At 38.3% G+C, this 23,309-nt stretch overlaps 1 protein-coding gene across 3 annotated transcripts in view; it reads right to left on the bottom strand.

Moving 5' to 3' along the window:
* Nucleotides 1-4,181: 4,181 nt before the first annotated feature.
* The window catches only part of Far1 (fatty acyl-CoA reductase 1), a 73,288-nt gene continuing 54,160 nt past the window's right edge, over nt 4,182-23,309 (bottom strand). For all 3 annotated transcript variants that reach the window (XM_008853515.3, XM_008853513.3, XM_008853514.3), the window contains exons 9-12: nt 21,489-21,660; nt 14,727-14,856; nt 9,381-9,508; nt 4,182-7,567 (exon numbers count right to left, since the gene is read on the bottom strand). In XM_008853515.3, the coding sequence (XP_008851737.1) occupies nt 7,405-7,567; nt 9,381-9,508; nt 14,727-14,856; nt 21,489-21,660 (593 nt within the window). In that variant the 3' untranslated portion in view covers nt 4,182-7,404. The remainder of the gene's footprint in view (nt 7,568-9,380; nt 9,509-14,726; nt 14,857-21,488; nt 21,661-23,309) is intronic.

Raw genomic sequence — 23,309 nt, 5'->3', positions numbered from 1 at the left:
CTCCAGGGGCCCCTTGGACCCAGGCTGTTTTGGAACTCATGGGTCCCTCAGTTGCTGTCAGAACCAAATGTTGAGCTCCTGTGTCTACCATGAAGGTAGTCAATTGCCCCCCTATCTTTAAAGTTACCCTCGGCTCAGAGGGGAGCTCCTGGCCCCGACTCCCCTAGTCTCCTAGAGACAGGACTGGGGTTGTCTTCTTTTGAAGTCTGTTCAACTTTTTTGGACATTCTCGAGCCCAATGTCCTCTCTCCTTGCAATAAGCACACTGGTCTTTATCCACTCGGGGCCTTCTTCTGTCTCCCAGGTCCCTACCTGGTCCTGGTCCTGTTCCCTGAACTACTGTGGCCAAAATTTGACCTAACTCTTTATTTTTCTTTTTCTCTCTCTTATCCTCTCTAGCTTCCTGCTCTTTTCTGATTCTGTCCTCTCTTTCCTCTAAAGTTTCTAGCTTGTTATAGATTTTCTCAGCTTTTCTTACTAAATCCTGTAAAGAGTACCCCTGAAGGCCCTCCAGCCATTGGAGCTTACCACGGATATCAGGAGCTGATTGTCCTATAAAGGCCATAATGAGATCTGCCTGACGCCCCTGGGCTGTGGGGTCAAAAGGAGTATACATCCGATATCCCTCTCACGAATGTCAGGAGCAGATTGCCCTATGAAGGCCATAATAAGGTCTGCCTGACGCTCCTGAGCTGTGGGATCAAAAGGGGTGTACATCCTATATCCCTCTATTAGGCACTCTAGAAACCCTGCGGGGGTATTATTTTTTTCCTGGGTTATAGCACATACCTTTGCGAAATTGGTTGGGTGCCTTCCGGCCCCTTTGAGACCCGCTAACAGAGTCTGGTGATAAAGATGTAGACGCTCCCTACCAGCCATGGTTTCAGGGTTCCAGTTGGGTCTGGTCAGAGGAAATCCTGTGTCTATTTCATTTGGGAGCAGAGTGGGTCTCCCATCCTGCCCGGGGACATTTTTCCGGGCCTCCAGGATGACTTGCTGTCTTTCTTCTGTGGTTAGAAGTGCCTGGAGGAGTTGCTGACAATCCTCCCAAGTGGGTTGGTGGGTGAGGAGAATAGACTCTATTAAAGCAGTTAGAGCCTGAGGATCCTGAGAAAAAGAGGGGTTATGAGTCTTCCAATTATACAAGTCAGAGGCTAAAAAAGGCCAATACTGGATCTGATCCCCTACAGTTTGGAGAGGAAAAACCTGGGCAGGCCAGGTTCCATCAGAGGGGCCCCCTCTATCTCTTCTCAGGCGGAGTCTGCTAGATGGCGGGGGGGATTGGTCGGGTTCGGTGGAATCAGGAGAGGGATGAGGTAGTTCTTGGGGTGGAGGTGCCTGCGCAGGTGGATAGGGAGGTGGAGGATCAAGAAGGGTTAGGGAAGCTTGGTCCTCGGGGAGGACTGGCTTTTGTTTTTTCTTTTTAGGGGAAGACTGAAGGGGTAGGAGAGAGGAAGTGAGACTCGAGGGAGCAGAAAGAGTAGGGGGCCCTTGATCAGTCTCCCTGGTTCCCCGGGGAGGTAGAACGGCCGTGCCCAAGATGTGGGGTTCCAGGCCAAGTCTTCCCAGATGACTATGTAGGCCACCTGGTCTGGATGTCTGTGTGGTCCTGGGTGGAAAATGTATTCCTTAACCTGCAAGATAGTAGTAAGGTCAAAAGTCCCATCCCTTGGCCATCTTTTTTCAAAAGAGGGCCATGCAGAGGAACAGAGACTCTGCCACTTCTTCTTCTGGACCTCCAATGATAAGTTGTGGGCCCTCTCCACGACCTCCTTTTAGTGTTCCAGAGTTAAGCTTAAAGGGGTAGTTAGCGATTGACCCATAGTGAGGGGAGAGAAAGAGAGAGAAAGAGAAAGAGAGAGAGAAAGAAAAAGAGATACAGATGCCACTCCAAACAATAATGACCAGTGAGTGTGCTTGTGGACGAATACCTATCGTTGCCCAGTTTTTCTTCCGCGGGGGACGTGAATTTATCTGGGATTTACACCTGGGACCCCCTTATCCTTTTACGGGAGTCTTTTGGCGGCAAGCGCCCTATGGCTTTTATTTGCTCGACCCGTGCCCGCGGAGCTTTTTCAGTGGCTGAAGAGAGGAATGGAGAGGAGAAGGAAGTACAGAAAAGCCATCTTGTCTCCACCCGTGTGGGCAGTTGGGGTCCGCTAAGAGGGACCCCATGCAAAGACTTAGGCCAAGAATAAAAAGGAAAGAAAAGGAGAAGGGGGAAGTTTAAAATAGAGAGCGTAGAGAAAAATACAATACCAGACCTTCCCCTTTTAAGATATTAACACACCATCAAGCACACACATACACCGCCTTGAATCACATTCGTGTGGACCGGTCCTTCTTACACCCAGACACGCGCTTCACTCACTATTTTCACTTTTAGGATCCCCAAGCACAAACACAGACAAACACAAAACAAAAATCCTTGCCGCAGCTTCTTGACTCAAAACTGAAAGTGCAGATCGGGAGGGAAGTAGCCAAGCCAATCTCCCTTTCTCTCCCGGGGTGAGGAAAGCTGCGCTGTCCTCCCCACTCCAGATCACTCTGGTCACTGAGGCCAGAGTGGTGGAACCAGGGGTCTCAGGGCACGTCTGCCACTCCCGCTAGTTCGCAGAATACAGACTTACAGGTCCTGTACAGGCACAATTACTCAGACGGAACGTTCCCAGAACAGGAAATAACTGACAGACATTAAGACCAAGAAAAACCACAAAGCTGCGCTGTCCTCCCCACTCCAGATCACTCTGGTCACTGAGGCCAGAGTGGTGGAACCAGGGGTCTCAGGGCACGTCTGCCACTCCCGCTAGTTCGCAGAATACAGACTTACAGGTCCTGTACAGGCACAATTACTCAGACGGAACGTTCCCAGAACAGGAAATAACTGACAGACATTAAGACCAAGAAAAACCACAAGACATCTGTCCTTGCCTCCTGCTGATCTGAGGAAATGGGTCTGGGGGCGACCGAATCCCGGACGAGCCCCCAAATGTAGGACCCCCCCCCCAGACTGGGGTACCCAACGTTCATGGGAGGTCGCACCCCAATAACTCAGTCCCCAGACCAGGAGATGCAACAAGCAAGAGGATTTATTGCAGCGTCTGCGCAGACGAACTCCTGCCTCACTCAGGAAGCAGAAGTCCCGAGCTCAGCTTACAAGCTTCCTTTTAAAGGGAAAAACCACAAAGCACAAGTGATTACTAAGCCAAGAAGCAGAGGCAGGAGGGGGGATTTTTCGGGTGTTTTTCCAGCTTGGGCAAGGAGCATGAAAAGGTCAGGTCAGTCAGCTCTTTCTTAGCAGTTAGAATTATTTTTACTTCCTTGTACAATTTTTTCAGGCTTGGGGAACTTAGTTTGAATCCATCATTCTGGGGGGCTTGGTTTGATTCCAACAGTTTATGTATTTTAATGAATTTGGAAAAATCTTAATTGACTCTCCTTTTGTATTATAGGACCCTGAGACCCTCTTCATTCACCCGCTACCCCCTAATCCCTCCAGACCCCCACTAATTGCTCTTTTATCTTCTGTAAAATGATTGGCTGCTGCTTTAGACATGCCTAGACATGCCCTGCCATGCCCTGACCCCCGCCTGCTATTCCTCATCCTCCTTCCAGGAAACTATAGATTAAGCAAGCCTGAGCATAAAAACTGCCCTATAAGGTAAAAACGGAGACTCCTGACCCCACAGATAACAGTCATCACATTCCACAGCCCTGAGAATAGCACCTACTAATAAGAAACGTCCAGGGCTGCATCTTAAACATCCAATCAGTTTGAAATTATGGTGGCACGCGCAGGCTCCTTGAACCAACCAAAATGTATCTTTGGTATCCCCCTCCTCTCTTTGTCTAAAACCTATAAAAGGCTCCACTCTCCCTTACTCTGGGCTCTCAGCACCGATCCGTTGAGTTGGTGAGGTCTGAGAGCCCAAGCTTAAGCCCGAATAAATCATAAACCTTTGCTTTTGCATTTTGGTGCGTTGGTGGTCTTTTTGGGGTCCAGTGGATGAGGTATAACAATATAAAATTATAGGTTTCACAGCCCAACACAAACACAAAGAATAATTACAGCTTTCTTATTCAAGCCAAAGTAAAGATATTAAATTCACATACCACTTTGAGTTTTTCTGAGTAAATGCATTTTAGAGTCAACAACTTGCAAAGGAGCACATCAAACTTAATGTTGCTCAAAGTTTCTTTATTAAGAAAATATTTCATGTATTTCCACAGACTGTTAGACTCATTTCTATGTTAAGCTATGCAGCATACACCCCTTTCTCTAATTTTCTCATGCGAAGTTAGAATGTTTTTCTCAAAGCAGAGCAAACCAATCAATGCAAATGGTTTTGAGTCAGGGCTGGCAGCCTAAAGAGCATGCTTAGAAGGCCATTTACCTGCCAACCCATTCTAATGCACTCTTAGCAAAGCCCCCCCCCCAGGTGGTTCATTCAATCTCCACTGTAATGAACAATCTTTTAAATGCAGATCAATTACTGGTAATGAACCTGAAAACTAACAGAATATCATTCATCCTAACAAGTCATTCTAGTAACACCCCTGGGCTCTCCTGGTTCTATTTATATTAAAAAACAAAACAGAAAATCCACCTCATTATAGCTGCTATATAAAAATACTTTTAACAAAGTGTTCACTCTGCTTGTATGCTTTCCTGAGTGCTGTGTGAGCAACCCAGACTTACATGGAAAGATGAGAAGGAATGAGGACAGCTGACAAGAGACAGCAGGACGATTGCCCATGACCCTAGCAATGTGAACTCACGGACAATTTTCAGAAGGTAAAAATACAATAAATACTATAATAGAAATATAGGGATTCATTTATTACTTTTTGGTTTACAAACAAAGGCACCCAATAATGCTTCTAATTACTCTTATAAAAGATTATCAGTTTACATTTAAAGCAAAAAACATAAAACAAAAATTCCCAAATCAGCTCCTACAGATAAACGAAGGAGAGAGGTGAAGATTCTTCCCTCCCTGCTTCCAAGCTTTATTACAGAGATTGGAAGGATGCTCATTCTACCTCATCCTTAAGTCAAAGAACATGTTTGACTATGCTTCTCTACACTGAGTTCTAGGACACATTAGCATTGCCAAGTCAAATTTGAACAATTACAATGACATCACAATTTACAAATATGTATGCCAGATTTCAGAGTGAATAGGAGGAAAAAATCCCAAATGTTTTAGAATACAGCTTTATCAAGTAAGTTAAATGAAATAAATTTATTTTACAGGCTGTCCTGTAGAATAATTTGGATGGAAAATACAAACAGAACTAAAAACACTGTTTAGCACATGACAATTTAGAATGGCGTTCCAAAGTCTTTAAATATGACTTCTATCCAAAGTCTAGTTGGTGGGGATTAACAATCTTACATATACTTCTTTCTAATTTTAGAACTGTAAATCCCGGGATGAGCATCATTTATTTACTACTCTTCTTTTGACAACAGAATTCTAAACAAACACACAAAATTAATTTGTGGCCTCAGCAACCTCCCTCCCGCCCCCAGTTAGCATTTCTTTCACTTTGCAGGCCCACCCATGTTGCACCTGATTCTATGGGTCACACAGACAATTCACCAGATTCAAGATCTATTTGGAAGACATATGAAAGTCACGCAAAGGTTAGCGTGTTTTCATTACATTGTGGAAATGTATCTGGAGACATGGAGTACTCAATGCATGTTACACAAGCCACCTGAAATCAAAGGCATCGCTGATTCCATCTTCACACACTGTTGTGGTCTCGCACACCTTACACAAGGAGCGGTCCTAGACCAGAGACTGCAGTGCCATTCCCAAGAATATATAGATACATTTATATACATGTATTTCTTTTAAAACAATGTTTAAAAGTTTTACTACACAAAATCTGGCTTCAACATGGAAGCATTTTTTTCCTTTTCAAATTATACACCTGCATGGGAAAAGGTGGTTTTCTTTATACTTTGTTTTTCCACAATAGCAAAATAAGCTTCTTATATACTATGTTTAGATTGACAAAAAAAAAAAAATCAAAATGTGAAGTTACATGTTACTTCTTGTACTGTGAAGTACCCTCTTTAAATACTTTCAAGATACACTGCTGATGATTTAAATGTAGTACAACTTGATCAACTTAATTAGGACAGTGTTATGCTGAACAATGTGTGATAGAATAGTAAACTACTAGTAGGATTTAAAGGGAATTATAATATATCAACAAATATACACCAACTTTCTTGCTATTATTTCTATAATGCATTTCTTTCTAAAGCTAAAACTACATGCAAAAAATGGTAACTTGAAACTCAGTCAGCATTTGCTACTTTATGTAGTAAAATCCTTTATTTTATACATATTACTTATGCATTATTTAATATTCTTGAAGGAATTCAGCTTTCAAGATCAAAATTGGTATGTGTTTACAAACACATGAGGACATATTCTTAATGTGGTTATTAGCTGCAGCTATATTCTCCCATAACACACTTCAGACAGCAGGAGTCCTATGAGAAACATGTAAGGGGACAAAAGCACATCTGTAAGAAGCCCTTCCCCATCCCACTTCCAATGAAGCCTCAAGAAACGCTCGTGCTCTGAGACACAAACACATCTCATGAGAGCTCCTTGGACAAGATTTTCTTGTCCAAAATGTGGACAAGGAAAATGTTTTCCTATTCTTTTTGAAGCTAATAGTTTTCCTGGGTATGCTTTTACTTTCCTTCAAATGCACAGGGCATACGTATATTGTTCCAGATTCTCAAATCCATTTACATCCATTAAGATCTTTAGAATAATATATTGCCCTCTGATTATAAAAGCAACTGATTACATATAGGAAAAAAATATGTATTACACATTTAATCAGAAAAAGAAAATTTGAATATGTCTTCACATTTGATGTCATTTATAGGACAAAATAAGAATACTTGGACTGTGGTTTTAACAAAAGTAAAATCCACCTCTTCTGGTGGAAAAAAAAAATCAAACACTAGAATCAAATACCCACTAATTAGCTACTATTCTCACTCAAACACTTTCCATTGCACTGAATATTAGAATTATATGTTAAGGCATGTTTTAATTAGTATGTCCCAGAATTGCACAGTTAGACTGGTCAATATTCCAATATCCCCACTTTTGCCCTCACCCTATCCCTTTTAAGTCATGGTTTTGGTGTGTATTGTAGATTTGAGCTGGCATACCACAGTGTTTTCACTAGGTTTTAGAAGCATAAACATTAAAATGTTACATAAAATGGACCATAATTTACTCCACACTCCAATTTAAGATGGTTTAATGTCTTGACAAAAGGTGAGATGACTTAAGTACATTTTACATTTTGTGCATTTAGATCACCATATACATAGATGTTCTAATGCTAAATTCTTGGTCTTCAGTATCTCATAGTGCTGGATGCTCGGAAGTATGACAGAAATTTGTAACACAGACTAACCACAAAGTACCAGATGTTTCTTGCCATTTGTGATCTTGCAATAAAAATGCGCCAGATCAGAATCACAAGGATAGTATTGAAACCATAACGGATATTACGCAACCTGAAAAGCAAATCAAGAGACAGGCTAAACAAAATATTCTAAGATAAAATATTTTTGGACAGCAAACATAGTTTTAAGTGTAATCATAGTTCATGCAGTTCTCAATTTAATCATAGTTCAAAGCCTTATTTTAATTTGCAACATTTGAAAACCAAACTAAGCCAGGCGTGGTGGCGCACGCCTTTAGTCCCAGCACTTTAGTCCTGGCAGAGCCAGGCGGATCTCTGAGTTCTGGGCCAGAATGATCTACAAAATGAGTTCCAGGCCATCTGGGGCTACAGGGAGACCCTCTCAAAAAGACCGAAGGGGGAAAAAAAAAAAAAAGAAAGAAAAAACTAAACTAAAAGTTCCTTAAATTCAGGTTAGCAAAATTCAAATAAACCTGCTGTATCATCTGGACAGTAGTCATCAATGTCTTAACTCTATCAACAAGGGAGTATAATAAAGTCTTTTCATAACAGTACACTCAGAATATAAACTTATTCATTCAACAAAAATTACTGAGCATCCCTGTGTTCCCACTACTATGAGAGGAATCAAGAACTTGTAGGTTAGCCAGGCATGGTGCCTTACACCTGTTACTCCTAACCCAAGTTTTCATAACTTGTCAAAAGTTCATTTTCTCGAGAACAATTCCCAATGAAAAGATTATACAAGATGCTTACAGTATTACCCTTTTGCTTTAAAAATGAATTTTTAATATATACTTTATTACTTTTATTTATTTGTGTATTTATGAGTGTGTTGCCTGATTGTATGGAAGTGCATCTGTGTTGTGCAATGCCTGTGAAGGCCAGAAAAAGGTGTTGGAGGATCACAAGTTTGAGGCCAGTCTTGGCTACAGAGTGAGTCCTTGTCCAAGAGTCAAACATGACATTAGCCTTACAAAAGACAACCTTTCTGTTCTTGAAGATCAGTAAGCATGTTACCTTGCTGGTGTTTCCAAATATTTTTTATGGCTTTTGATGGACTTTGGAGAAATTATTACATAATCTTTAGATATGTAATAATGTTGTATAAATTTCATTATTATAATCATGCAGGCCAAGATATAATTGTAATATAGCAACCATGGGGCAGAAGTAGAGAAAACAGCTTTAAATAAGGAGCCAAAATATCGACATTCTTTTTCTTTTCAGTTAGTAAAATATGGTCTTGAAAATTTGTGTTCTCATCTACACAACTAGCCATTCAGCAAACCCACAGAGCTGTGACACTGACAAGTGAGCAGTGTGAAAGTCTTGGATATGTTATAGAAGTCATAACAATACTACAAAAAGATGACTATCGATAGTCCCTGACTCTCTGAATGATGGATTATTGGTGATATTGGCTCTGATTTCTGAGTCTATAATTCTTTAAATCAGCATGTACTATTTCTACTAAGAGACTAAGGCTATTATCACTCTATTTTACAAATAAAATTCTATACTGAATGATGTTTTTATGTTCCTTCACTACTTCCAAATATTAAGACCAAAAATAGAAAAAAACTTATACAAGTAACTTCTAGTTTAAAAATATTTTTTTCCTGCTAATACTTTCACTTTTTCAATAGAAATACAAAGAAAAATAATAGTGATTTTTTCCAAACTAAATTCCACCTCAAGTTCAGAAGGACTGCCTATACAATAGCAAAGACAGAGGTTTCAATACTCTTAAATCCATACTACACAGTTGCAAGCCAAAGGTAAATAAGCACTTTTCTTAAATATACCAGATTATCAATTTTTTGCACAGTATACCAATTTACCAAAACAAACTTTCATATTTAAGAAAGACAAAAGGTGCATCAAGCCCATGTAAAACTTACTTGTTCAAATGTTTTCTAGCTGCAGGGAGGCCAGACATTTCTTCATTCAACACATATTTTTTAGTTCCCAAGCAATAATTCTCTATATATTCTGCCCAGTGTAATTGCCGTACATCAATATTAAAGGTCTATGTTAAAAAAACAAAAGCCATTATTTTCCTGACGTTTTTTCATAACTTGTCAAGTTTTCTTGAGAACAATTCCCAATAAAAAGACTATACAAGATGCTTACAGTATTACCCTTTTTCTTTAAAAACTAAATTTTAATATATACTTTATTTTATTTATTTGTGTATTTATGAGTGTATTGCCTGATTGTACGTAAGTGCATCTGTGTCGTGCAATGCTCGTGAAGGCCAGAAGAGGGTGTCAGATCCCCTGGAATTGGAGTCACAGATAGTTGTTAGCCAACACACTATACAAGATGCTTACAGTATTACCCTTTTTCTTTAAAAACTAAATTTTAATATATACTTTATTTTATTTATTTGTGTATTTATGAGTGTATTGCCTGATTGTACGTAAGTGCATCTGTGTCGTGCAATGCTCATGAAGGCCAGAAGAGGGTGTCAGATCCCCTGGAACTGGAGTCACAGATAGTTGTTAGCCAACACGTTGGTTCTGGGAACCAAACCCAAGTCCTCTGCAAGAACACTCAGTGCTCTTAACCAGTGAGATATCTCTCCAGTCCCTGATTAATTTTTGATTATATACTTTCTATATTATACAGACTAATTTTCCTAAAGAATACAAATGTATTTATTTTTATTTTATGTGTATGAGTATTTTGACTATATGCATATAATTGTACCACATGTGTGCAGTACCCATAGAGGCTAGAAGACGGTGCCAGATTCCTTGGAAGTGGAGTTACAGACAGCTGTTAGCCATCATGAGGGTGCTGGGAATCAAACTGGGGTCCTCTGTAGGAGAAGTCATAAAACTGTCAAAAATCAAAAAAACCAAACTGGTTGGGATGGCAGACAACTATTATGCCAGCACTCAGGAGGCAGGACAGTCTTCTACCAGGAAGACCCTGTTTCAAACAACAATACCACCCTCCAAACAAAATAAAACAAAACAAAACAAAACACCAGCCACATCATGAATGTTGGCTTAGGAGTTTAGTGACAACTGCTAGATCATTTGATGAAAAGGGTAGGTAAATCTAGAAAAGAAACCTTTATAGAAATGCTACTTCGTGGCAAAATAAGAGGGCTATCACTGCTCAGTACTCCTGATCAATAAGATACTCAAATATTGTTTTGGAATGACGAGGATATTATTTACTGTATATCATAAAATAACTTCAAAAGGGAAAAAAATACTTCTCCAAATAAATCACTAAAATATGAAAATATAGGACCATTAAGAGAGACAAAGACTTGATTTAACACAAGAGCTTTAAGAAGGTCTATACACATAAGGTGATTGGGTCCCATAGGAGAGAAAAAGAATAAAACAGAAGCAGTATCTAAGAACACAAGGCCTGGAAACTTTCCAAAAATGATGAAACATCAAACCACATGTTCAAAAAAACACCACCATATATAGGCATCTGAGAATCAGTTAGAAAGAAGCCCGGACAGATTACCTACAAAACAACTATCAGACTCTTAGCTAATTCAAACAGATGTAGTTGAAGCGGAAAGACCGTGTTTCCAAGGGCCCAATGAAAATTATCTGCCATTAATGTAAGATTCTACACCAGGGTAAATATACTTGGAAAATAAAGATATTTCCAGGAGAATAAAACCTGAAGCAGTCTGATATCACCCACAATAGAAGAACTGCACTAAAGGGCGTTCTTTAGGGCTGACACAGAATGATTCCAAATTCCAGACTGATTGTGGGATGCCTGAGGATGGGAGAAGGAAGACCAACAAAAGGTGACCACACTGCCAGATTATATGAGGATTTACCACACTAGCTTCAATGTGCCCCCTTCAAAGGATGTGGTGGAAGCTTAACCCTCAGTCCAAGTGTTGGAAGGTAGAAACTAAAAGAAAGTAACTACAGATTAATGCCAATCATAAAGGGTCTTGAAGCTGTGACTCCAACCTCCTGCTCTTTTACTTCCACCACGAGATGACACAAGGACAAGCCCTTTGTCAGACACCAGACAGACCCTCAATCTTAAGACTGCACGGTCTCTAGCACCATGAACCAACCCCTCACTTCACTATAAATTACTCCCCCTCAGGTATTCTGCTGTAGCAGGACAAAGCAGACTAAGATACAATCTAATTATCCAAGAAGAGGTGAAAGTGCCCATTTATATATAGTAGGCTTTGCTAAATTAAAAAAAAAATGCTGTAATCTCTAGAGTAAGCTACTAAAACAACTGAAACAAAAAAGTTTTTCTAACTTCTCTTTTTGAGACAGGGTCTGCCACTGCATCCCAAGTGCTGGGATTAAAGGTGTGTGCCACCACGCCCAGCTCAAGAATGTATTTTTTATGCAACTAATGTAGATAGGGAAACACGAAATTCTGAAAAACAAATGCAAATAAAAAACATAATGGGACAGGTGCAGTGGGGCATGCCTGTAACTCCAGCATTTGGGAAGGTGAGACAGAAGAACTACAAAGTAAGATTGTACCCAAAAGACCTAAAAACAAACAAAAAGACAACAGGAAAGTATTAGACAGGCCTAACAAACACAAAGCACCCAGAAACTTAAATCTAAAGTTAATGTTGGGGATGTAACATAGTTCAGCAGTAGAGCACTTGCCTAGAATGTACAAGGATTTGTTCCCCTTCCATGGCAAATATGAATGAATCAACAAATAAATAAATCCAACATTATCAGAGATTATGCTATGGATTAAGTCCTCTGAAAAAGGGTCAGCAATTATCAGATAACAACAATAACTGTACGTTGCTTACAGGAGACATAGTTAAAAGATAAGGAAGCAGACTAACCACAGGCTGTGTCTTGTAAGTTAAAGAGTGTTATAAAATACTCTGGCAAAAGATAAAATCCTTAAAAAAAAAAAAAAAGCTGTATCTTCAGAGCAAGGGTAAAAAAGAAGAAAAACACCACCCAGACTGAGGTTTCATGTCATACATAACTAGTAGAATGAGCTGTTCCTCTACTGTTCATTATGGAATTCACAAGCCACATGTACCAAATGTGGCCAGTCCAAACTCAGAAATACTGGAGTGCAAAACACACAGTGGATTTTCAAGGCAAAATATGAAAAAGTAAATGGTCTAAATTTATGTTTTTATATGTTCAAGTCATTTTTGGTATATCAGGTTTTAAATCAAATACTAAAATTGAAAAAAAAAAAAAAGAAGGCCCCCTTTTGAAAGCTAATCCTGAACCAGTCCTCCAGCATTCACCTGAGTTAGGCTGACACCCTAAGCAGATTTTTATAGGGGCCCTGCTTATTGAGGCCTCCTCCCTAGTTCCTACCAAGAGCTACAAGGCCATCGCCTCTGTCCTCCCAGGGTTTAACAGTTGCCTTGAACATTAAATGTTAGTTTTTTGTCAATAGTGACTTTACACAAATAGAATTACATATTATTTTTTCATTCTTCTATTTCATTCTTCTGTTATTTACAGTTTGGACTAATAAGATTAACTGTTCTGTAACCATTCTTTATTTCTTATGAAGAGAAAAAAAAATCCTTATTAGAAAGCTTTAATTGCAATATATGTTCCCCAAATTCCAATAGAATCTTCAAGAAATAGGAATTTACAAGAAAGCAAATAATGCTAACCATCAACAAGAAACAAAGTGCCATGAGTGAGACCAGCTCAAACAGCAGCAGAATCAGATGCTGGAAGTCATTTAGGACTGAATTATCAGAGAAAACTTAAAACAATTATGTTAACATGCTTCAGAGTACTCTAGGCAGCTTAAGGAACGTTCAAGATTAAGTTGAACTATCTAAAACTGAAAATACAAAACCAAAATTCAAAACTCAGTAAGAAGACTTAGACACAACTGATTAGCTGCTATAGAACTGAAATAAATTATTTATATTTCAGTCCAGAAGCAAAATATGAAATTAGGATTAAAAGCCTGAAGGATAAAATGGTCTAGCATATAACAGGAAGAAGTTAAGACAATAGTGACGAAGCAGTATTTGAAGAAAAAATGTCTAAAAATTTTCCCAAATTGCTGAAAAGACACCCATCTTCAATAGGAAGCCCCAATAAAGAGAGGGAAATTAAAAAACAAAAAAAGAGCACATCTGTAACAAAACTGCAGAACATTAAGTAAGCAGGGAAAATCTGAAAAGGGCCAGGAAAAACAAATGACTGACTTTTCAACAGCAACAACACAAGACAAGATACTCTCCAATGTGCTGAGATAGTGTTCTGGAAAAATAAAGACTGCCAGGGAATCAAAAGCTGAACATTCACTAAAATCTCCTAACTAAACAGTATTCTGGTATTCTAGATATATCAGATAGGAGAAAATGGCAATAAAGTTTCAAGGGCAAAGGCTCTGGTACTATATAGTCAAATCTAAGTGAAAACTGAAGGAACAAATATTTCCTAATTATGAGGCTTGAATGGAGAACTAAGTAATATATGAACACATACATGGTTGGGGGTGGTTATCACAGTAAAAAACATACTAAGATTTTTAAAAGTATTAAGATTCTAATTACTATTAGGAGGAGGTTACTGAGGATAAGGCCCTAGGTTCAATACCCAGTCCCATTACTACTGCCACACCCAAAGGAGGTGATTGAAATCATTTAAGGCTAGATGTACATGTTAAAAGGAACTGACACACAGTTTAATTTTTAAACAAGCAGAGAGTGAAATCACAAAGAGTATACAATATAGAAAAGGCAATTTCTGAATCCCTGTTCCCTAGCCCCCCCCCCAAAAAACTAGAGAAAATAAGGTATTCAGAGAAAAGAGAAAGCATAAAAATGTTAAAGTTCTCTTTGAACTCACCCTTATGGGAAGAGAGGATTAACATATCAAGTATATTTTGAAATGCTGTCAATAAATTTCTTTAACAATTCTAAGACAAAGCAATTTTGGTCTTTCTATAAATATAAACTATGATTGAAGCACTGAGAGACTACAACTAGATCTATGACTTTCTTAATGGTTACATTTTTCTAATATAAAAAAATAGGAGCTGGAGAGAAAACTCAGCAGTTAAGAAAACTTGCTGTACTTCCAGGGGACCTGGGTTCCACTCCTAGCACCCACATGGCAGCTAACAACTGTCCATAACTCCAGTTCCAGGGATCCAATGCCCTCTTCTGGCCTCTTCAGGCATTGCAGAACATGGGTGCACTTATACACATGCAGGCAAAATACTCATACACATAAAATAATAAAATATTTTAAAAAATAGAAAATACTTGCCTTTTTATCTTCAGGGTTTAGTTGGTTCATTAACATACTGACATTATCAGTACTCCAAACCCAAGAATTACTTGTGAAATATTCAAGAAACACCAAGGCTCTGTGAAGACGAGTTATCGTTTTCATCATCCTGTATTACAAGAATAATTGACAGATTCATATAGTATACAGATTAGGAAAAAGGTCCCATTACCACCCAGGAGCCCATCTCCCACCCCAATTACGTGATTCAGTAAGTATACCAAACCAGCAGGGAATAAGAATATTTCTGTATCTTGGGAGAATATTTTATAAATCCAAAATTTAAAAAAAAATGGAGTAGCAGCAAAGGGAATTTAATATCGCCTACATAGAGTTCTGCTGACACACACACAGATTCTTGAAGGATATATTCTTAGAAAAGTTTAAATTCAAATTCTCACTTTGCTTTTTAGTTAATCTACACTTAGTAAGAATTCATAACCCACTATGTTATAATCCCAAATCTTCAGGATCACTGAAGCAAACATACAGAAATATTCCTTTGCCATTTAATCAACTCTAAAAAAGGAAAAAAAAATCTTTCTCTTTAACAGTGACTGGTACCACTCTTGACTGTCTGGATGTGCTGTGAAATCAATGACTAATCTGGGAACTGTCTGAAACACTCATCACCCCATGCCTCACCAATGTCCTCCTTTAGAGCCACAAGACAGTATAATACTTTGTTTCTTTTTAAAGGGCAAGGAGCCTTAATCTTTTTATCTGCCATCTGTTTATCACTGCTCACCACAAGTCATTGATATCATAACAGCAATCCAAGCAGTAACATCTATGTAACAATGGTCACCTACAATAGTAGGAAGAGTTTTTTGAAACCAAGTAGACACCAAAAAATCAGAACTTCTGAAAACAGAAAAATCATTTGGATTCAAAAGGAATTCCATTTACATTCTCACAGTAATGATTAGCTAATGTATATGAAATTTAGAAAGTCATCAAATTAGGGCTTTAGAAACAGGAGATATAGGAGAAAATCAGAATATTAGAAATAGCAAAGAAAATAAAAGATTAACTAAGAACCTCTGCAGACACACTCAATACATTCAAAGAAACCCAAATTGATAGCACTTGAAGAAAACAAGGTCGGAAGAACATCATAAAGATGTTCATTCAATAAAGTGGCTCCAAAATAAATTCTCCATTAAACATGAAAAGAATTATAAAGCAGCAAAAGCTATATCTAGGAATAAATCATACAGATAAAACTCAAGAAGAGCTACATTAAACAAGTTTTTTTCCTAAACAAAAAATTTAAAGATATAACAAATTTGTAACAATCAGTACAATATTGCAGGCAGTGCAGTGTACTTTAATTTCATCCCAAACACATACACTGTTAACATGGTTTTCCAATGTTTAGTTTACTAAAACATTTTTCTTCTTGACTCCTTTTTAACTGACAATTCTTATCTAATCTCACCTACAGATTCATTCAGTTGATAGTTATCCTAAAATCAATCCTGGATTCAGTCATTCCAAAAATAATTCTTAGAAGAAAAAAAAAAAATTCAAGGGGCCAGGTGTGGTGGCTCATGCCTGTATTCCCACACTTGGGAGGGTGAGGCAGGAGATCACTGTGGTGAATTTGAAACCAGCCTGGGTTACAGAGTTAGACCCTGCCTCAAAAAAAAAGGAGAGGAGGATTTGAAAATCCATATATATGAGAAATTTACAGAATATTTATCGGGCATCAAAAGCACTGGATTGAATACTCTGGGGGCTAAGGACACTTAAAACTGCACCATCAGTCTGGCTGAACATACCATAGAGTGAATGTCTGTTGACTACGCTGCCTTCTATGTTTTACTACACAACTTCTGCAACAAAATTAACCACAGTTTACTATAAGGAAAGATCTTAATGATTCTAATCTAGGGTTTTTTCAACCTCAGCAATAAGAGAGACAAAAATATCTATGTACTAAGACAACTTAGCAGCATCCATGGCTTCAATGAACTGGGGAAGCAGGAGACAGGCCACTCACTATTGTGGTAACTAAGAATTAACTCCAAATACTGTGAAATGTCCCCAGGTGAGAATCATGTAGATGAAAAATACCAGGTTAAGAGATGTTAAACAACAACAACAAAATAAGACAGTGAAGCCACTTTTTGAAAAGATGCTGTTTTTAACAGTAAAGAAATATTAAATATATTTCAAAAGTAATTTATAGTGTGTCTACATACATCCTGGTCTGCATTATCAACCAAGAATCCATGTAGTAAGAATAAACTTATAATTATGTCAAAATACATAGCAAGTCAGAATTTTATCAAGCCTACACTCAAATCATGTAAGTGAATAAACTGGATTCCATGAATGACACTGAGTTTAATGTACAATGAGACTTTATATTAGGGTTCTAATATAAGGTGTAATGTTCAGTATCTTGACCATATTCTTAACACCTGTAAAATTGCCTAAGCAAACTTTTATGTTGTTATTTTTATTTTTTTGAGACAGGGTCTCATCATTCTGTGCTGGCCTGAAACTATGCAGCCCAGACTAGCCTCAAACTCCTGGAAATCCCCCTGCCTCAGCTTCTTGAGTGCTGGGATTCCAGATGGGTGGCACCATACCCTGCTCCTTGCTGCTTTTAAGACTATATACTCCCAGAGTCTATGATCATTCTTGCTTTGATACTTAGAAGGCTTCATACAGTACAAATCCCAGTTAAGATTTTTTTACTTCATGCATCTGGTTTGGGGAAAATTTGAATTTTCAAAGCTGTCTGTGCATTATCTTCTATCCTACAAACTAATTTATCCTCTTACTTAGACTACCTTCTCATCAAAAGTCGAAGATACCTCCTGTAGCCATTAGAATGAGGTGAAGGGACCAGAGGGTGGGTCGGAAGGGTGACCAGCATTTTCTGCCTTGCTCTGTCATACTCACCCTTGAAGATTCAGTCACCTTGTCTGCTGTCCAACGCCCCCTGAGGCTGCCATGCTGCAAGGAAGCTCAAACTAGGCCATGTGCAGAGAACACATGGAGAGCCTAATTCTACATGAAGAAAGCTGCCTGGCTGCCCAAGTTTATCTACACCCCTCTTCCCATTACCACGCTCTCCAGTGTCCCTGCTCTGGTCTATCTGACTGAAACTTAAAAGACCTTGATCCAAAATCACTCATCTAAGTCTTTCTAGAATTCCTTACCCATAGAAAAATTGTGGCAGAAATAAAATAACTTGCTTTATGACACTATGGTTGTGGTGATTTGCTATGGAGCAGAGTAAGACACCTTAGTATTGGGAGAGATTGCTGTAATAAAAACCTAGAGTATGTGGCATTAGCTCTATCATTAGGTGGTAGACTTGATCAAGACCCTTGAGATCATTACTAAAATATGGAAGGGTCATGAAAAGAAACTATTATAAAACTTTGAAGTGGCTGATAAGGGCTTACAAAGAAGAATATAGGTTGTGGCTTTGGCTCTATGGTATAAACACTTGCCTAGCATGTAGCAGGGCCTATGTTCCCTCCACAGCACCACAAGACAAAAAAAAGATCGGGGGAGGAGGATATTGTTGGAAGCTAAAAGGAAAACCAAAATTGTTACCTATGGTAACATGGACAATAAAAACTAGACCTTTACTCCAAAAATTTAATCTAGCCAAGATTTCATGGAAGAGGACAAAACTGATCTTAGAAAATAAACTGTTTGAATGAAATTTGGAGAAAATATAAAAGGCTAGTCAGGAATTACTTAAGAAATGGTTTCTTAAGGCAGCGTTTGTCTGTCATGCATGCATATACATGCTAGTCGGCAGGTCCTGAGACTTATACTCATAGGGGCAGAACTGGATGAGGAAGAGGAAGCAAAGTTGCAGTGCCTGGTGAAGCTGAAGGGCAGAAGACGCAGTTCACTGCACAGGTGAACTGCCACATGGACTACGCTGGACAAATGTATGGAAATGACATGGCAATTTCCTGGATTCACACACTGAAAGCACTGTCAGTGGACCTCTCCGTTGACACTACCCTTACCACTCATAGTTGGTTTGCCAAGAATGTGGAAAAAAAGATGACAGTAGGCCATTCCTTAGGAGAAGAGAAGCAGCAATACACTTGACAGGCCAGTGGGGGCCAGATGCCAACCCACTATCAGGTTATTACCAAGTCCATGAATAGAAACAGATCAAATGTTCAAAAAGTAAAATTTATTTATCAGGAATTCAAAAATTCCAGGTTATATCACAACAGTTATTTAATAAATGTAAATGCCCCACCTCCATCACACACAAGCCACTTTTTTTTTTAATGGAAAAAAGAATGTCTCAAGAGGGTAGAGTTAACAGCCTCTGGGAAACTGAGAGTAGGAATGAGTCCAACCTGGAAACCATCAACATACACCTGGACTGCAATTCAGAACTGTTACAGAGCAGTGCCGGCTGTGTATCTCCATGTTCCCTCTTCCTGAAGGGCACTATCTAGAGCCATAATCTTACATTTCTCTCAAGTGTGGAGTGTGTGGGCAGTTGGTAACTGCTTTAATTCAAAGGTTTTCATATAATACATGTGAGGAGCTATATCTGCAATGTTATTCCTAAACAACCTTATCTGCAACAAAATCTTATTTTTAAATGGAAAACCCCAGGCCTCTAGCTGATGTCACAGAGATTTGTAGAGGAAAGAAGCAACTGCATTGTTCAAGAATGAGGAATGTGAATTCTTAGGGCCAGAAGGTTAACTGTTACAGACTGTACTTTCCAAAACTGGATGAAATACCGTTTGTCTCACTTGCTCGTTTACAGGACTGACTGTTCTCTAGAGCATTCCCTTTCCTTACATCTGAGAAGATTTGTGACTTCCTTGTGACTAAAAGAAAAAGGCAAGCTGGGCAGGGTAGAACATGCCTATAATTCTGGCAGTCAGAAGTCCTAGGCAGGAAGTTCAATTTAGGTCAGCCTGGGGCTATACAAGACCCTATCTCAAAAACAAACAACATAAAAGGCCAAAGTGATAATGTATGATTTTCTTAGGCAGATTACAAAAGGCAAGGTAGCTTCCATCTTACTTGTTCTACCACCTACTTCCTGTTGAGGCCTTCAGTGGCCATCTAAAACAGTGTAATTCCCTTACTACCACGACCAGGCCTTGAGATGAACCTATTCTGAGCATTCCTGAGTGACATAAACATATCCTGCGCCCCCTTCCACCCATCAGACTTCAGCCTTTTCAGCTCTATCTGATCTCACCGAAATGTTCAAAACCAAAACCACCCAAGCTGATTCCTTTGCAAATTCCTGATCCTAAGAGCAATAAACAACAAAAGGATAATGAAATGGCTGTGGCTGGTTTAACCACAAAGTTCAAGATAACTTACTATACAGCAACATCTTCCCTAAAGCACTTCATGAACTTTGACTACTCATTTGATTTTTGTTTACTGAGCTCCCAACTGTGGCAAATCATTCTAGAATAGCTTAAAATGTCTGTTTTGTGAGGACTTATTATTTCAATAGTCAACATACAGAGTTAGAAACATCTTGAGCAAGTCAAGACACCAAACGCCCCTACGGGTAACTCAGATCATGACACTGTAACTGGCAAACACTTAGACTTTTTTCAGCAATTGATGGAGGTTCTAGAATCAGTATTTCCTTTATATATTAACACTCAAATCCTCAACTCGCCAATCAAAGGCACCAAAAGTAAATATTTTGTAGAATATTTCACTAAGTGTGTGTGGTAAAGACAGGAGAATTTTAAGTCTGAGAGGTTTCAATGACAAAGAAAAAAAAAAAAAGAAAGAAAGAAAAGATATTACAACTACAAGTTTTCTTCAACTTTTTAAAACTAGAAAATTAGCCCCAAACTGTAATTATCATATTATAAGCTGAATACACAGCTAAGGTATTTAAAACAATTTGCTAGAAGCATCCTCCATTTTTCATATGAAACTGCACCATCTGCTTCAAAGTAAAATATTTTACCCTTAATCCCCTGTAAAAATTCACCCCTAGGTTCTCAATGGGGGGAACTCAATTTCAGCTTATAATAACAATGACAACCCTGATAGAGGACATTTCCCATTATTATAGGATTCTGGAGTATCAATGACCCCATAAGATGGGATCCATGCTTAGTCTCACCAGATGTCTCCAACTCTGAGGAAATGTCCTAAAATCATGACTGTGATTGTGATTAATTTGGTTAGTAATTCTAAAGGTAAGCTCATGCTAGCGACATGTCGTCTCTCCAGCAAGCTTCCACCACCTTACCAATACAATGAATTTACTGCTATTCTTCTTACCGCGGTTTCTGACCTCCCAACCTGAGTGCAAGATCGTGCAATAATGCAGGTACTGTATGTCTGACACCCTTCCAATAATGAAGCTTTAGTTTGTTGTGATAGAACTTAAAAGAGGGGTCCCTGACCATTTGGTTTAAAGGGTTCATCGTGAAGGAATGATTTAGATAATTTCCTGTAGGAAAAATAAGCGTTATATTTTTATTTGTTATTCAGAAAAGCACCTAAAATTAGACCTAGAATTCAACATATGACAATAAATTTATCACCTTAGAACAAATAGAGTGACTTACAATACTACCTGTGCTTTTCTGACAATGTCTTACATTCAAGAGTCTTCTCATTCACAAAAGGCCATTAAGCCTTATCATAAGCATAAACAAATACAGAGTTAATAAGCATTTTAGTGTTAAGCATGGGCTGTTTAACAGTCAGAGGAACAGATAAGACAGAGCTAGTCACCATTACCTTGGGTTTCTTCCAGTCATCCTGAGGTAGATATCATACAGGAATGCTGGGGCCTTATGGCTAACAGCAATCCAGTAATGATATAAAAGGTGATTGGAGGTTAGATTTACATTGGGCCGTCTGAAGGCCTGTTCGAGAGGATTCCTCTTGAAAGTGGAAATTACATGGTATTCTGAGGAAGAAAAGTGTGTAACAGCTTTGATAATAACCATGTAATGAAGTTTTGAAAAAAAAAATCATGTTTTTACAATGCAAAATATTTTACCAAAGATTCAGAGTTCATTCATTTAAAAAAACAAGCTTTTCTACTCTCTACAGAAGCTAAGAGAATATGGGCATTAAGACTGCTGATTACATGGTTTTAAAACTGCCACTATTTTCATTAAATGAATGAATGTTCACTAAAATTCACTCTGAAAAATCTGTTTAATGTTTTACCTAGGTCAGTTTATAATGCCACTTTCTACATTTCACCTCTCACGATAGCTTCTTTCTTTCTGTTCCTCTTTCCAGACTCTTATTACTGTACTTACTTTAAAAAGAAAAGGAAAATTATCACCCTTTGCTTATGAATGTTACTCAAATTAACACACATTGTACAAGTTTAAAACAACCCCAAATTAACCTCTTCTGTAATTTATTTAGGTTACTCATTTTAACACAATCAAACTTTGTATCTTCTGTTAATACTTTAATGGAAATGTATGCTGAAATATTTGCTAAAGAATAATGTTGAATATGATTTTTCACAAACCTACAAAACACAAAAGACTATAAAAACCACACTCATTTAAAGTGTTTCAATATTCCTGAAGGACTACTATTAAAAATATGATAAAATTACCAGAGATTACTTTTTTTTTATATACCCTAATAGACAACTTTAAATTTAAACAAAAATGCCACAGAAAAACCCTAGGACAAATGTCATGGATGATTTGCTTTAAGGTAGCCAGGTGTGGTGGGACATGCCTGTAATCCCAGCACTTGGGAGGCTGAGGCAGGAGGATAGCAAGTTTGAGGCCAGCCTGGACCACATTGCAGTTCCAGGCCAGACTGAGCTACACAGTAAGACTTTATCTTAAAAACAAAAAAAAAACAAAAGCTGGGGATGTAATTTAGTGGTAGAGTGCTTGCCTAGCATGCACAAGACTTTGAGGACTGCGGGGAAGGGGAGGGGGGTTTCCATTCCTAGCACTGATTTACCTTAAAAACAAAATAGTTCTTCAGAGATAGCAAAAATTCAATTAGAAATAAAATCACATCTATTTCAAAAATGAATGCCATAAATACATTTTACTTCTATTTGAATCATTCAATAATTTAAAAATGAATGTGCTTCAATAGTCTTTAAGTTATACTATTCCTGTTTTCAAACTAGTAACACACTACCTACTGTAGATTCTGACTTTAAGTAAATTAAACAGAATAAGAAAGGTTAGCAGAATATATCCTGGCAAAACGTACTCTACCTTCCTAACTCCTTCATTTATAAACCTGGGTACCACCTGATATGCTAACTCTTATGAGTGTTAGGTAATACTGCCTACTGACTGGCAACACCAAGCCTGAGGGTCTCTCTCATTTCTTAAGGAGGAAATAAAGACCTGTTCCCATGCCACAGATAACCTAGGATGGGCGCTGCACATGGCAACAGAAGAACAGCAAAGGTCAGACAAGGACAGGTGGGAATATACATCAGGATAACTTTTTTTAAAATTATTATTTTTTAATCATTTTTTAAAATTTTTAATAACTATGTGATTAGAAGAAGCATTTCACTACAGCTTTAACATATTCAGTAACACACTCCAGAGCAAG

The sequence above is a fragment of the Nannospalax galili genome, unplaced genomic scaffold, assembly GCF_000622305.1.
Source record: "Nannospalax galili isolate Female #2095 unplaced genomic scaffold, S.galili_v1.0 scaffold44, whole genome shotgun sequence".
NCBI lineage: Eukaryota > Metazoa > Chordata > Mammalia > Rodentia > Spalacidae > Nannospalax > Nannospalax galili.
This window is presented reverse-complemented; position numbering and strand designations above follow the sequence as displayed.